Raw genomic sequence first — 16,352 nt, forward strand, 5'->3', positions numbered from 1 at the left:
ATAACCATGAGAAGTGATTTATTTCATCTTCATAACAGACTTAGGAGGTAAGTAGCATATCTGTTTTACAAATTAGGAAACTGAGGCTCAAGGAGGTTATCCAGCATGCCTGAGACCATGCAGAGAGTGGTGGAACTGCGACTCACATCCAGACTTCTAACTCTAAGGGCAGTTAGAAGTTCTTTCTTACCTTGTAAACAGTCACGTGCTGTTTCTTTTAGACGTTGAAGATATTTTTCTCTGTAGAGATGTTTTCCCTAATAACTTTCTTTTCCTGTATGATCTGTGGTGTTTGATGAGTTTTAACCTTAGATAAATCAACATAAGAAGTTGTTTGGTTTTCTCGTATTAAAATAGAGATTCACTAACTGTTCTATTCATTCTGTTTCCATTGCTTTCTATCTTGAAAGGAATACAGTAAGTATCACTCAGAGTTGCCTGCTTTGACTATATTTCTCTTTTCATCCCTTAAGCAATTTGTTTTTAAAATGCCACAGTTTTCTCCATACAAGTACCATATTCAACATTATTCAAGAGGTGTTGAGGCAGAAGGGTGTTGTTCAGTTGAAGAGTGTGGCATAGACTAGGTAGAGACGGAGCCAAGGAGAAAGTAGTGTCACCATGGCCCAGTGCTGGCCCTCCACCTTCCAGCTATACCAGCTTGATTATCAGCATGCCAAAAGGTCCTTGATCTCTCGAGAACCAGCTCACTTCTACAAAATTCGCAGGCAATTAATGTCAACCAGAATGGCAGTTTACTAGTTTGCCATGTCACCGTCCTATGGACTGGATTGTTTCTATCAGCATTCTTTCCTTGTAGGAGCCTAGTTGGACACCAGTTACAACCACAAGATTGCTCGGTCACCAAGAGGGGTCAGGTGCACACTGCACATGGCTCAGGAGCTTCCTCCTGACACCTCCACCTGCCGCAGGGTCTAGATTCTAGGCCGTCTAATTTGTGGGTTAGGGCATCACCTCTCCTTGGCAGTGCTGACTGAAAATTGCTAGATATCAGCTCCCTGACCACCTTTTTCTACACGTTCATGTGGATCATCTGTTTTCTGGACAACATCTTTCTTTCTTTAACTACGTAACCAGTCTTCCTGCTTTCATCCTAAGCAGCATTCTCTTTTCCCTGTTATTGGTATTGATTTTATCAGTCAGATTTTATCTGCATTTGCTGCTTGCAGTCTGTATTTTGGAATAGCATTCCTGTAGCCTTGATGTATTTTAAGGCAGAATATAATATTAATGGTTAATGTAATAATCATTGGATTGCTGAATGCACTTTAGTAGCTTGGATGGTTAAAGAAAAACATTTTAATGAGAAAACACATAATTGTAAAAATTTATTATACATTATAACCACAATCAGACTTGAAACACCAAATAATAATTACATACATATTGTTTTAGTTATGAATTTAAAGTAGCATGGTCAAAATTATCATACTCATTAACTTTCAGTTTTTCAGAGCTAATTACCATGTTTATAGATTATTTTATTCTTCTTCCTTTTATTTCCCATGTTTGGCCACCCCATTTCCCTTTTTCTTTCTTTCTTTTTTTTTTTTGAGATAGGCCTTTTTATTTTTTTGCCCAGGCTGGAGTGCAGTGGCCTGATGATAGCTCACTGCAGCCTCAAACTCCTGGGCTCAAGTGATCCTCCTGCCTCAGCTCAGCCTCCTGAGTAGCTGGGACTACAGATGCATGCCACCACACCTGGCTAATTTTTCTATTTTTTGTAGAGACAGGATCTCGCTATGTTGCTCAAGCTGGTCTCGAACTCCTCAGCTCAAGTGATCCTCCTGCCCTGACCTCCCGAAGTGCTGGGATTACAGGCGTGGGCTGCTGTGCCTGGGCCCCATTTGCTTTTAACAGAGGACAGGAAGATAGCCGTAATTTTATTAATTCTGGCAAAAAGTTTGGTTACGAACCTTTAGTAACATGAGGTTTGGGATTTATCCCTTTAGTTTATTTAAGTTATTCTGTCTCTGACACCATGGGTTATTGAAATGAATATTTCCATTTTTAGTTCCAGAGGCACCAGATCGTCCTACTATCTCCACTGCCTCAGAGACGTCGGTCTATGTCACTTGGATTCCGAGGGCAAATGGGGGTTCTCCAATCACTGCCTTCAAGGTCGAATACAAACGAATGAGGACTAGTGATTGGCTGGTGGCAGCTGAAGATATCCCTCCTTCTAAACTTTCTGTGGAAGTTCGTAGTTTAGAACCAGGTAGTAAAATTCAAATGTTTCCTTTTTTTACAATCAGCACTAATGTTAGCTGCATATTTTTAATAATCTTATATTTTTTCTAATTGTTAAAGTAATGCATGCTTATTGTATAAAAATTTGAAAATAAAGAAAATATAAAGAAGGGAATAAGTCACCTGAAATCCACCTATCCAGAGATAATCACTGTTTATGTTTTGGTGTATTTTTTTTCTAGCCTTTTTTTTCTTCTTAATACCAACCAAGATCATGCCATTTAAGTATTGTTTTGTTACCTCATTTCCCTCTTATTATATCTTATGCATTTTCCCATATCATTAAGATTCTTTACAAGCTCAACTTTTAATAGTTGTTTATCTTCTGTATATGTAAATACACCATAGTTGACTTTTCGATCCTTTATTTCTGGGTTTTAGTTTGTTTCTACTTGTTTGCAATTAGCAATAATGCAGTGAACATCTGTGTGTGTGTGTGTGTGTGTGTGTGTGTGTGTTTTGCTATGGCAGAGTATGTGAAGAGGAAGGTTGCTTGTTATTTGGTTAAAATTGTTTGATCTGATGCTGAATCTCAACACAATGATACTCAGTGCTTAGTCTTAGGAAAATAAAACAACAATTAACACTTGTTCTGTCAGTTTTGTTTCCACAGAGGAACCACCCCTGCCATAAAAAATCTTGAGGCTATATGAAAGAATTTAAATTGTAAAAGAGAAAAAAGATAAACAAACTTTGCTTACTTTTATTTTTTTAGGTTTCATGACCATTTTTGTTTCTGGACTTTTAAATGTACATTAGTAGCAAATGCCTAATTTGTCCAAAGAAGTAACATGAGGAGCATAGGAACATGTAGGTATAGTTGGGAGAAGATAGCAGTTTTCAATGTAGGCAAAGCCAAGTAGTATTTTGTGGACTGAAAACAATGTCTTCAGAAGCCCAATGATTATTTTTGAGTTATTAGGAAACTAGCTTTAGGATTCTAATGTATTCTTTAGATTCAAATTTTCAGACATTCACAATCCTTAGCATTTTTAAATTTATTAATATCTAATGCAAATAAATTCCTTCTGTTGTAGTTTAAATATGCTCCCTTTTATCCTATTAGCCATGAAACCAGAGTGGCATCTGCTGTTACCCACACAGTGCCTCTTGATAAATATATTCACCATATTAAACTTCGCTTCAGTTGTTTCTTTCTAAATGAAAAGAACCTAGTTTTGGGGACAGACACGTCAACTAATACTGTGTTTGATGGGTATGACTTAGAGTGGGGCAGGAAGAGAGTAAACGTCCTCTTTCTCACTCTCCCCCTGCTCCCTCCGTGCATGAGATGGCACTGGTCTTTCTCAGCGTTCTTTCCTGGGGACCCCTGAGAAGGTCTTGGGATCTTGAACACAGTGCATTGGGCAGCCACTCCCAGTTGATGGAAATTGGCCAGTGGGGTGAAATCTGTTTACCAGGCAGGCTTCAGAGTACATTATTTTTATTGTAGATGGGTACTTATGCACAATTGTCGTATTTTAACTATTCTACCTTCAGTTGTCTCCTTATAGCTTTTTTTTTTTTTTTTTTTTTAGTTACTGGTTTTTTGTTTTGTTTTTGTTTTCCCCAAAGGTTCAACATACAAATTTAGGGTCATTGCTATCAACCATTATGGTGAGAGTTTTCGAAGTTCAGCATCTCGTCCTTACCAGGTGGCTGGGTTCCCCAACCGGTTTTCCAACCGTCCAATAGCTGGACCTCACATTGCTTACACAGAGGCCGTCAGTGATACTCAGATCATGCTAAAGTGGACGGTAAGTAAATATCTTCTTGAATGGGAAGATTTTCTGATTTGGTCATGTTAACAATCAATTTAACATTCTCATGACATGATACTGTGGACAACAAATTTTTAAACTTTTAATTGAGGGGAAGTAGAAGGGTACCAATATTTGTCTAAAAGCACATATTATAAGGGGGGCAGGGTTAAAAATAAAATTATTGTTTCTTCGGCTCTCATCCAAGTGTTATTAACTGTCATCTTGTGATTAATTCATTTTGAACCAAATGTACTTTTATGCTTTTGGACCTATTATACTGCTTTATTTTTGTTCAACCTGCAATAAGCTAAATGCTGTTAATACCTTTGAATACCCTTGAATTAAGTTGAAAGTGGCCATTAAGTATGTTTGCAAAATGAAGCTATTTACCACAAGACAAATATATGTTAATGGATGTGAAAGTTAAATTTATTTTTGTCTTTGACAAGTCTTTGCTCCTATTTTTTAGTACATTCCATCAAGTAACAATAACACTCCTATTCAAGGATTTTATATCTATTACCGACCAACAGATAGTGACAACGACAGTGATTACAAGAGGGATGTTGTAGAAGGTAAGCTTTGGAGGGAAAGGGCTTCTAAATGTTGTGAAATGCATCATCCCAGGTTAAGATAGAGTAAAAAATGGAATGGCCTATCCCCTGTTACTGTTAAATTTGTCCCAAAGAAAGCCAATTTTTCCAATTTTATATATATAACACCTTGCCTTTTGGTTGCAGAAACAGTTACAAAAGTATAGGGAAGATCTGATTTGTCAGTAGTTCATCTGAAAAAAAAATTTTACTTCTGTTTTGTTTACGTGAACAGTGACCTGAATATAAAAATCAAATGTGACCTTTAGCCACATTTAAAAAATAAATGTCTCACTCAAACAGTTTCATTAAAGTCGGTACTAGAAAGATGGCATGTTAAGTATATTACCCACTTTTAGAGAAATTGGAATGCACGTAGAGAAAAAGAAAACAGCCAAGGTGGTGAAGTGTGTTGAAACTGCTTTTCTACTGCATTTGAAACAGAACCCAGGATTTTGCATGTGGCTAGAGGCCCCACAGGACCAGGCTGGGTCCTGCCTCACCCTCAGCCACGTCTCCTGCACCTTTCCCTTTCTGGCCGCCTTTCAGCTTCCTTGTGCGCACCAAGAGGTTTTTTTTGCCTGGGGCCCTGGCACAGGCGGTTCCTGCTGCCTACTGTGCTCTGCCCCCAGCACTCTGTCTAGGTGCGCCCACTTTGCTCTGCTCTGTGCTTAAACACTGCTTCGTCAGACGAACCTTCCCTGATCAATTCCTCTCATTTGCATGAGGTCCCCTTGCAATAATTTCCAACCACACCCTTTATCTTCATTTCATAAAAGTTATCAAAGTTTAAATACATGGTGTGTGTGTGTGCGTGTGTGAGTGAGAGAGATTGTGTGTGTTTGGAATTATTTGCCTAAAGTTTGTCTCCTCTACTAAATGTTAACTTCTTTGTGGGCATGGGACTTTTTCCCCACTGCTATATCGCCAGCCCCTACAATGGTGAGGTGCTTAGTATTGAATTAATGTATCAATGGAGTCCAGAAAGAACAGTGGAATGTCTAGTGGTGTTCAGGCAGGAAAAAAGAAGACTAACAGAAGCAACATGATAAGTGTCTTCAAATATTTAAGGAGTATTATGTGGAAGAGGACCTGTGTCAGTTGGGGGAGGGGAAGTTACAAGAAAGTAGTGCAAGAAAGAACTTTCTAACATAGCAAAGTAATAGACTCTGTAATTTTGGAAATGATCACTAGAACGTAGGTGCCTATTTCTCAGTAATGTCTTGGAAGGGATTCTTGTTTTGGGAGGAAGGCTTCTTCCAAAGCCTATTTTCACTCCAAGATTCTGATTCTTTGAAATACTCAACATCGTAATGAATCATGTCAGAAAATTGCTCTCAGCCAAGGTTATTTTTCATATGACTTATTGGCATCAAATGCTGCATACAGTTTTTGTTATAATAAATTACTTTAAGTATGCTATATCACATTCCTTTAAATATTGTAGCAGCCCTCTTAATGTTTAACCAATGGAATGACTTTTGTAATGTAATGAAAACTTTATGATCTGAGTTTTAATACTCAGCGCATAGTAGGTGCTCAATAAATATTTTTTTTGGAATGAGGAGTGATTGTTTCTCTTCTGCCATACCTTTTTGTGGTGCAAGTGTTCTGGTATTAGCAGTTCCCAGAGCAGCTGTCCTGAGGGGCGAGGCCAGCAGTGTTCTCTTTCTTGGCCCAGGTGCTGGTGCCATCGGTGTGTGCCGCTTGCGAGCGCTCGCTACTCTGTACAGTCGTGTGGACTCTTCTGTGTGCAGATTTCACATCAATAAAATGGCTATTTAAAAAAAAGAATTAGAAAAATAATAGTCATCACTAGTCTGTATTTTGGTCGTATCTAGTTCTTCGTTTTAGTTCAGCCAGTTTAGAGTAGTGGGGATGCCACCTTTCATTTTTAAAACTTTTTGACAGAGGTTAAATATTTAAGTTCTGAACCAGACAAATGTAAATAAAATGAACATCCGTGTTTCTCTGCCTTGCTCGCTCTCCTGCCTTCACCCTTCCCAGTTCTGCCCTCTAGAAATAGCCCCACAGGTAAACAGTTTTTAAGGTATATTCTCTAGTCAAATGTTCAAACTTTTATAAATTTCTGTGATCTGAATATTGAACCTGGAACTTGGAAAATAATGTAAAGAAGCTTTTCAATCCAGCAGTAGTGCCTACAAATGGGAATTCTGCCTTAATGGTTCACAGAGAACTTGTTTATAAATGGAGCATACTTAGCAGTTAGATGTTTAAGTGGGCTTCACTGTGCTGTGTAATTTGCTTATTCCTTATTTTCAAGTTTGTGCATATGAAATTCTTTTTGTGGCAGTTAGAAACTATTGGTCTATTCTCCCAAACCCAGGAGCAAAAGTGTTCATCCTTTGTATTTAAATTTTCTTTAAAAGTTTTAGATTACTGATATGTATTGACCTCAAATTTAAGCTTTTGAAAAAGCTTTGAAACTCAAATTGTAAAAGAATATATTAAGAACACTTTGGGAGGCCGAGGTAGGAGGATTGCTTAAGGTCAGGAATTTGAGACCAGCCTGAGCAAGAGCGAGACCCTGTCTCTACAAAAAAATAGAAAAATTAGCCAGGCATGGTGGTGCACACCTATAGTCCCAGCTACTCGGGAGGCTGAGGCAGGAGGGTCGCTTGAGCCCAGGAGTTAAAGGTTGCAGTGAGCTATGATGACACCACTGCATTCTACCCGGGGCAACAGAGTGAGACTCTGTCTCAAAAATAAAAAAGAAAGAAAAAAGAATATAGTAAGAGAAGGACAGTTAAGTTATCTTATTTTTCTGAATTAAGTTCCACATTTTGATGAACTATAAATGATTCCAGCATAGTATTGCTTTTGTGTTGAATATTTTTATCTTGTAAAGTTAAATCAAGTTCCAAATAAAGTATCAGTCATTCTGATCTTTAAGTCTGTTCTTTGGTTTCTTTCTATGGTAAACCCTTACCTTCTCTAAAGTATCCTTTGGGAAGATAACTGCCTGTTAAGCAAAGGATGTGTGCTGGTTGGTTGATTCTAAATCTAATAATGCAGTTAGTTTTCTTATTCGTCAATGATCAGTAAAAATTTTTTCTCTGTGCTAATATTTTCTGTAATTTTTGCCATTGGAAGAATTATCATAGCAATGGAATATTAATCTCACAAGGTTTGTATCATTTTAAGTATTTTCTTTTATTAGCAACATATTAGAAACCGAGTTTAATTCTATTTTTACTAGTGCTATGAAAGGAAAACTTCAAGTCTAGTGTAGTAATTATTCATGGAAATATTTATGGTTAGGTGAGTATAGGGCCAGGTCAGGAAAGACCTAAAGCTAGAGAAAAAATAGAACTCTTTGGAAAGTTTTTGGATTTTAGAAGTAGGTCTGTCTATTCCAGTTTTTAAATTAAGATGTTTTGGGGCCCTCTTAACATTTAAAATGGGGTACAGGATTCCTCCCTGCTTGAGCTTTCAGAGATGCCTGATCCTAAAACAAGCAGGTTTTCTTCCTTATAAAATGTGGGTCTGTATGAGTGTGGGGTTTTGTGTTGGCAGCCTGGAAAGGGGCTTGTACTTCCATACTGAAATATTTTTGTCTTTGTTGAATTAGACAGGAGCCTGGTGACATTGGTCCTGTAACTCGTGCGTGTGGTTTTGTTTTGTGTTTTTTTCCCCCTTTAATTTATTCTTAAATCAGTTGGTGGTATGCTTGAGTTTCTAAGAAACAGTGGAAACAGTCTGAAGAGTTATTTCCTAAGAGGGTTAAGGGTACTTGAAGAGTTAATTAAATCTGGCAAAAGTGTCCCTGTTTATGAAAATTTGTCATAGGTCCACGGAAGTAAAAATCAGAGTGATTTGTATTGGAGAGTTCAGTTTAGGAGTGTTTCTAAATGAAATGTTGGCTGGGTGCCAGGGATAACAGAGTCTTTCGCTTGGAGATGCTTGTGTGCTTTGGAGACCCTGACTCAAAAGAAAAGTAGCAGTGGGAGTGGCAGCTGAGAGTTTCCCGTGGTAGGTTTTGCTTTTTGATGATTCCCAGCAGTTTGTTCAGGCATTTGTTTACATGGCAGTTCACGCTGTGGCCATTCCAATTGAATCGAGAGGTTCACTAAGGCTTTCTTGTCGTTGGTCACTTGCTCTGGGTAGTGTACCATTTGCTGATCTCATACAGAGTACTGCTTTTTGGTGGGTGGGATAGTGATTTGACTCGGTGAGTCGAAATAAGGATCAAAGGACTTGAGGTTTTTCTTTTACCTATGTATAAGAGTAACATATATTTTATGAAAAACTCACCACTAATTATTTTTAATGAAACAAGTATTACTACCAACACACAGATATAGCTTTAATTCAGTTTATTTTTTCTCTTCACCTATTTTCATGCCATGTAATAGAAATGCTATTTATCTGTGGTACATTACTAAAATATATTACATTAAGTACATTTTTATTGCACAAACTATACTAAATGGTGATGGATGCTGTTCCAGCTTCGTTCTCAATACATTAAGTAATTATGTTGACTCATCATGCAGGTTGCACTAAATGCAAAGCTTTCTTTCATTTTTCCTTTCTAGGTTCAAAGCAGTGGCACATGATTGGCCACCTGCAGCCAGAAACCTCCTATGACATTAAAATGCAGTGCTTCAATGAAGGAGGAGAAAGCGAATTTAGCAACGTGATGATCTGCGAGACTAAAGGTAGGAGGAGAGAATGTGTGCTCTTTCCCTCCACAGCGCTAGAATTCCAAACTCTGGATTACTGCTCTGACTATTGATGTATTTACCTGAGGAGATTTCTGCTCCGGGCCATTTTCTAGGTGCATACATTATACTTTCCCAACAGAAGCATAGTATGTTGGCTAGAGCATTTGTCTAAAAAACAGTTTACATAAGCATTCTGTTCATTAATTTTTGTGTGTCTCTTAGTGAATCACTTCCCTTCTCTTTTTCATATTGAAGAAAATGGAACTATTTGCTGACTACTTTCTGAGCTTGCTGTGAGAATTAGAATACTAACAAAAGTACTAGAATATTAAGCAAAAGCACTACATTTGGTTAAAGTGGTTTCTTGAATGACAGATAGATGTTACACTACTTGTTTAATTAAGTGTAGTAGTTAAGTTTAGAATGAGCAGTTGCTAATTTTAAATTGGCATTCTCAACTCCGCCTACGTACATAGATGAACCATAAGATGTTACCATCTTTAAAAACAGAAGACACCACTGGGGAATAATAGAAACAGCTAATGTGGGTATTTACAAGCAAAAGCACTTCTGCCCGCTGTCCCAGCTAATCTTCACGACAACCTTGGGGATGCTGTCAACTGCAAGGAACACAGAAATCCCCACTAAGTAGGCTTCAACAGTGAGGAAATGTATTGTCCCCAAAATAAGAAGTCCAGAAGTAGGTAAGTCACTCCACGATTGTTTAATCCAGAGGTTCATTGTTCTCTGTTTCCCCTCTGCCATCTTGCGGTTGTCAGCTCTGCCCTAAGCCTGGCCCTGCTCATAACTCGCCACAGTTCCGGCTTCACATCTAGGTGCCGTAACGTCTGACAGTGTCTATTTTTAAGAGCAAGGAAAAATTTACCCCAATATCCTCTAGTAGATCTCCCCTCAGGTCTCATTGACCAGAATTCAGTCACATGCTGCCTCCAAACCATTCATGGAATTTACCCAGGGTTATGGGGGGCTTGGGTGGACACCTAAACAAAATTGGGGCTCTGTTAGCATGAAGGCTTTGAAAGAGCTGGGCAGCCATCAGTGTCTGCTACAGGTGATTTTATTATCCTTATTTATTTTAAAATGAGAAAATGAAAAAAAATTGAGGAAACAGCTCAGAAAGATTAAATTATAAAGCCATGGCTTAATTCCATCTTTTAAGTTCAATATCATGTGTGTTTCTGCCGCAATACTCACATCTTAAATGCACATTTAACCATACATATACACACACCTTTAGGCTTACCTCAAATTTCTTTGGGTTAGCATATATTTGAGTGCCTTTTGTACTAGACACTGTCATGTGTTAATTGAGATACTTGGAGTAAAATTAAATCAAGGTGAAATATATCATCTCTGTCCCCAAAGCATTTAAGAATCTAGCCAGACAAAATATGGCACACAGGCAACGATATTATAACTGTTGTTTATAATAGTATAATAGTATAGCTGTATAGCTGTGTTTAGAATAGTAGCCTCATTATCTGACTTTGCTAGGGAAAGGCTCTACCTATAGACTTTCAGATCAGTGAAAAACAGAAAACTTTTAAAAAATGTTAACTGTTCATAGTGAATGATTTTATAAAATGTATTACACAATTCCCAGCCTGTTTAGGTGGAAGATATGATATGTAATTTAACCTTTAAAAAGAACATGACTTCAGGTTCTTGTTGTGAACAATGATTGCTTTATTTTTAGCAATTTAGTAAGGTTTTCAGGAATAACAGAGGTGTTGAAGGCTGACCATTTTCCCTTCCCATGAAAGATCAGAGACTGCTGTGATTTTCCCTTGAGTTCTTGGCTTCTATTTATGTTTTTCATCCGACCTTTCTCATTTCAGGCTTTTACCTATCTCTCCTTACTGACGTTAATAGGTCTGTCTCACCCCACCCCCCAGAGCAAGCCGTCTGTCCTAAGTTTTTAACTTTAGCAAGAGGTTGGAAACCAGATCATGAAGCTTGGTAGAATTACAAATAAATTAAGAATAAAAAAAGAGTGATTAAGCCTGAAGGACTTCCCCATGAATAATCATGATCTTTAACGTATGTTATGGAACATCCATTGTGCCTCAGAAACTTTTGTGTTTCCTTTAGGGTTGGCAGGGACCTTAGAATTGTAGAATCCAACTTACCACCTGAAATAGAAATTTCCTTTGAAGTCTCTGCCAAATATCCGTCCAACTCTCAATACTGGAGCGCCCCCCCCCCCCCCCTTTAAAAGATGGCCTCTTTTCCTTATCCTCAGCCCTGTTCTGTGTAGTTGATGTTGCTAGAACATTGAGCCCCACTTTAATGTCATTTGTAAAGCAAATTTTTAAGAGGTTGATTTGCTCCCGTGGCTTGTTAGGCCCCATGGAATATATTATATATAATATATATAAGAAATATATAGTATAGTATTAATAGTATAATAGCTAATAATAACAGCAAAACTGAACACCACTGTGTGCCAGGCTCTAAGTGCTTGTGTGTGGCTGAACTCGTTTACTCTTCTTCATGACTGTATGACAAAGCTCTTGTTTTCATCCCCGTTTTCCAAGTGCAGGAACTGGGATTTGTGGAGGTAAAAGTCATGTGGCTGATATGAAATGGTGACGCTGAGATGTGTGCCCAGGCTATCTGGTGCCAGAGACCAGGCTGTGCACCACTTTGCTGCTTTTCTGGGACATTTAGAGCATTAAGAACATATGATTTAGGGATGAGAGAATGGGGTTTGAGTGCCACCTATTATTAGCTTTTGTTATCACTGTTACCCAGAATACCAATGAGTTAGGTAAAAGTAAAACATGTATGTGGACTCCAAAAGTCTTTGTTTTTGGAATGCTTAATATTATATGTCAAGTTTGGGGAATTATATGTAGTTGTTCTAATAGTCCAAAGCCATCCCTTCTCGTATTGGTAGTGATGTTTTTATGCATGGTAGAAGCATAAAATATGTAATTTTGAGTCTAATTCAGCTCAAAGTAGATCAGATGTAAAGGAGTTTTTATTCCATCGAGAAGTTGAAATACTTTATTTCAACTCTTTGGGAGTTTTCTATAAGAACAATTAGTAGATAATGATATAGCAGTTTGGGTTATATGAAGTGCATATGTTTCTCTGCTTTTAGAATTTCTCTAAAATTTGTGGACTAAAACTTTGGCACATCAGATACGTAAACTTTGGAGCCCTCTTTGTGACTCACTGGTGGTCAGATCATCTCAGTAACAAGTGTAAACAGACTGGCTTGCATTCCTGACCAGACCTCCTCCGGAGAGTAAACTGTTCCTTACAGTCTGTGTTCACTCTGACATCATGTTTTCCTTTGTATTTCAACTAGTGAAACGTGTTCCTGGAGCTTCTGAGTATCCGGTCAAAGACTTGAGCACTCCTCCGAATTCTTCAGGAGGTGGAGGAAACGCCGGGCCTGCAGCTAGCCCTGCCAGAAGCAGCGATATGTTGTACCTGATCGTGGGCTGCGTGCTGGGTGTCATGGTCCTCATTCTTATGGTTTTCATTGCCATGTGCTTGTGGAAGAATCGCCAACAGAATACCATACAGAGTGAGTCACTCATAAATTTTTCCTTTTCTTTTTCTAAAAATGGATAGAAAAATATTGTCAGAATAAATATTAATTCCTAACACTTTTGTGTATTAGTGTCATGGTGTGAAACATGTTAGACACTCTCCATTCAGAGGAGATGACTTTAAAACTATCCCAGCTGTCAGCCAAAGTAAGTGGCGCATCAAATTAAATTGCGCAGTAGACATAAACACCAAAGCCAAAACTAAGAAGGTCTCTGAGTAAATAGCTGACTTAGTGCTGGGAAACTCTGGCTTTGTTGGACCACCAAAGAGGATGCATACTTGAAGCCTGAGCTCTGGAATTGCAGTAGGAACACCTTCATGCTAGTGTAAATCTTGTCAACAGGGAATAGAAAAGCTATGATGGAAAGGCAGGTAGTCAAGACTTTTCCTAAGTTACTGTCTGGACCTGATGGACCAAGACTGCTCCAGAGTGGCATCCTCTCCCCCAGGTGTGTCTGGTAATAAATGTGCTTGAACAGTCGAAGGCACTGTTTGGAAACAAATGATCTAGAACCCCCTTTCCCTTTTCTCTTGCTTCAATCCTCTTCACCTCACCTTCCTACCTTTCCCAATCTCCTGGTGTTATAAAATAAGATAATCAAATCCAATAGGGATTTTAGCCTTTGGTGGGAGGAAATTTTTTGGTTTTCCCTTTCGCCCTAGAATAGAAGCAAAGGAGGACACTGGCAGTGGCTGTCAGTCAGTCCCCACGTGTGGTCCCTTTTTAGTTAATAGTTTGGGGGGAAAATGATCTATTTTTATTGAATGGTGCCTTCTAAGAGATAGACACGGAGTGAGGTGGTGGTGGTGTCAGGCTGAAAGGGTTGGGCCTTCTCCCCAACGGTTGTGATGCCATTGCCTTTAATTGTGTGACTGTGTGCTGAATCATTAAAAGAAAAGTATTAATCTGATTAAAGTCATCTTCCTTTATGACCTGATAATATGTTTAAAAATGGAAAATTATCATGGTAGTGTTCACTCAGTCATTCATTCAGAAGACGTTCATCGCCTATCTTCTGTGTGCCAGGCACCATGCTGGACAGTGGAGATATAATGACAAGGAAAATAAGCATGATCTCTGCCCTCTTAAAGGTGATAGTCTGGTGAAGACAAGCAGGTGTACTGACCGTACATGCCTGTGTGAGAAAGTACAGGAACGGGAGCAGCTGTGGAGCAGAGGGACACCTGCTCCAGTCTTGGCGAGTTCTAATACATTTGAAGAATTTATCAAAACTCTGACAACAAATCCTGTACAGTTTAGATACAGACTTTCTAAGGGATATTTTACTTTTTCTAAATATATCTTGTAGGTGTGCCTCTGGAAATCAGAATGTTGAGGCAATTGTTTAAATGCTTTTAATATAAGGAAATAGAATAGCCTTTTGCCTTTGGTAACCCACAGCCTCCAAATTGGCTATTCTAAGAAGCTATATGAACAGTCATTGAATGTATACACAACTCCATCCTTTGACTTAAAAGTGTTGTTTATTGCTATTAGAAATCCTACCTAAAGCTAGTCTTTTGTTGTTTTATACAATTTTTTTCAGCACTTTTAAGTATATGGGAATTTAAGCACTTTTTCTTAGTGTTGTCAGTACTTTTATAGTTTCAGCTTGTTCAATTTGTTCATTCTCTTTTGAGTAATTTCTCCCTGGTTAATTTCTCTTCCCAAAAAGAAAGTCATAATTAACTCAAAGTTCATAGCTACCTCCACACTGGAAAGAAAAAACAGCAGGAACTCCATTAAAGCATATCTCACAAGTAGGCTTTGAGTGAACATTTTCTAAATGTTTTATTTTAGTCTACTTACAGTTTCTTAGGGTTTCCTTTAATAAAACTTCCTAAGCAAGAAGATTATCCTTTTCAGTATCTTACTTTTGTGTGTGTGTGTGTCTTTGTTTGTTTGTTTGTTTGTTCTCTTTTAACAGAATATGACCCACCGGGCTATCTCTACCAAGGGTCAGATATTAACGGGCAGATGGTGGAATACACCACTCTCTCAGGAGCAAACCGAATAAATGGAAATGTTCATGGAGGCTTCCTGAGCAACGGTGGCCTCGGCAGTGGCTGCTCACACCTGCACCGGAAGGTCGCGAGTGGCGTCAACGGAGTTGTGAACACGAGCTTAAATGGAGGGCTTTACTCTGGGCACAGCAGCTCTCTAACCAGGACACATGTGGATTTTGAACATCCTCATCACCTAGTGAATGTAAGAGACCTAATTATAAACGAAAGCCTCTGTGTACCTCAGGGTGCTGGTGTAGAAGAACAAGGCCAGCATACTGGGGTTTTTCATGATAGAAACCTCACTACGCACCTGAATGCAATAGTACATATCACTCACTGGCAGCCCCTTGATGCAGAGTAACCTTTGTAAGTTTTCTATTGTCAAGTAATAGTTATAGTCACCAATTTAGTTTTTGCTGTAAAATTACTAACACTGAAAGTGGAATACCAGTAAAGAACAGACTGGAAGTTGTTCTTGAGATGAAACGGAAATACCATTAGGCATAGACCAGACCAAATACTTTAAATGTGATTTATTTGGAGCAGAGTCTGAAAACTCAAATGCCAAGAAGAGTCAGGCAGATCAGGAAACAGAGCGCATCAAGGTGGCAGTGAGATGCAGCGGCAGCCAGGAGAACACAGCACTGTCTTCACCAAGCAGCCGCAGCTCAGCACCTACTGTTGTTATCTTGGCAGGGCCAGGGGACCAGTGTTGCCAGGTTTTCTGAGTCTTCAAAACATCTGTAAATCTAGGTGAAGTCTCCAGATTTTTACTGCTGGCACCTAGTTCAAATTTTGGAAAGCATTGTATAGGCCTGCAAAACATCTCTGCAGGCAGCCAGATTGAGACTTCTGACCTGCCATGGATTTCTTTTGTTTTGCTCAATGTATTTTGTTCTTGTGGCCTGTAAGCTTTTTGCATTTTATAATATTAGTATTCTTTAGCCACAAAAAGTGATAAACTCTTAAAATGACCTATTTCAGAGTCAGCTAGCTGATGTAGTTTAATTTTTGAAATGGGAATAGAGTGACTAAGCATATTTTAGACTTATGCTGGTTAAAGGGGAGTTTGATTTATTACACTGTTTGGGTGCACATTCACATTATTTTTCATCAAACAGATAATTTGGTTGGTTGATCAAATTAAACATTAATTTAGTTTTTATCAGTGTTCTGATTACAGATAAATTTGTTGTAACTCACAATGTGCTATAATTTGAAGAAGTTTAAGAGTTTTTCTTCATCTTCAACTTTAATAGAGATTTATTTAAATAATTACAATTAGAGAATAAAACTTTAATATATATTTGTATCTTAAAGCTAGAAATCTAATAGTTTTATGTGGCCTAGCTTTCATATGTTGTAGAAAAAACGTTTAATTTGCTTTAGTGCATCTCATTACCAAAAGAGAATCATGATTTCATTATTTTGTGTGGAAAGACATG

General features: G+C 38.3%; 1 protein-coding gene across 1 annotated transcript in view; it reads left to right on the forward strand.

The window, feature by feature from the left end:
- Window positions 1-16,352, forward strand: part of CDON (cell adhesion associated, oncogene regulated) — a 60,852-nt gene that overhangs the window by 24,137 nt on the left and 20,363 nt on the right. The window contains exons 11-16 of the mRNA XM_069470707.1: window positions 2,036-2,239; window positions 3,847-4,028; window positions 4,504-4,609; window positions 9,187-9,309; window positions 12,653-12,874; window positions 14,829-15,109. Of these exons, the coding sequence (XP_069326808.1) occupies window positions 2,036-2,239; window positions 3,847-4,028; window positions 4,504-4,609; window positions 9,187-9,309; window positions 12,653-12,874; window positions 14,829-15,109 (1,118 nt within the window). The remainder of the gene's footprint in view (window positions 1-2,035; window positions 2,240-3,846; window positions 4,029-4,503; window positions 4,610-9,186; window positions 9,310-12,652; window positions 12,875-14,828; window positions 15,110-16,352) is intronic.

The sequence above is a fragment of the Eulemur rufifrons genome, chromosome 6, assembly GCF_041146395.1.
Source record: "Eulemur rufifrons isolate Redbay chromosome 6, OSU_ERuf_1, whole genome shotgun sequence".
Taxonomy (NCBI): domain Eukaryota; kingdom Metazoa; phylum Chordata; class Mammalia; order Primates; family Lemuridae; genus Eulemur; species Eulemur rufifrons.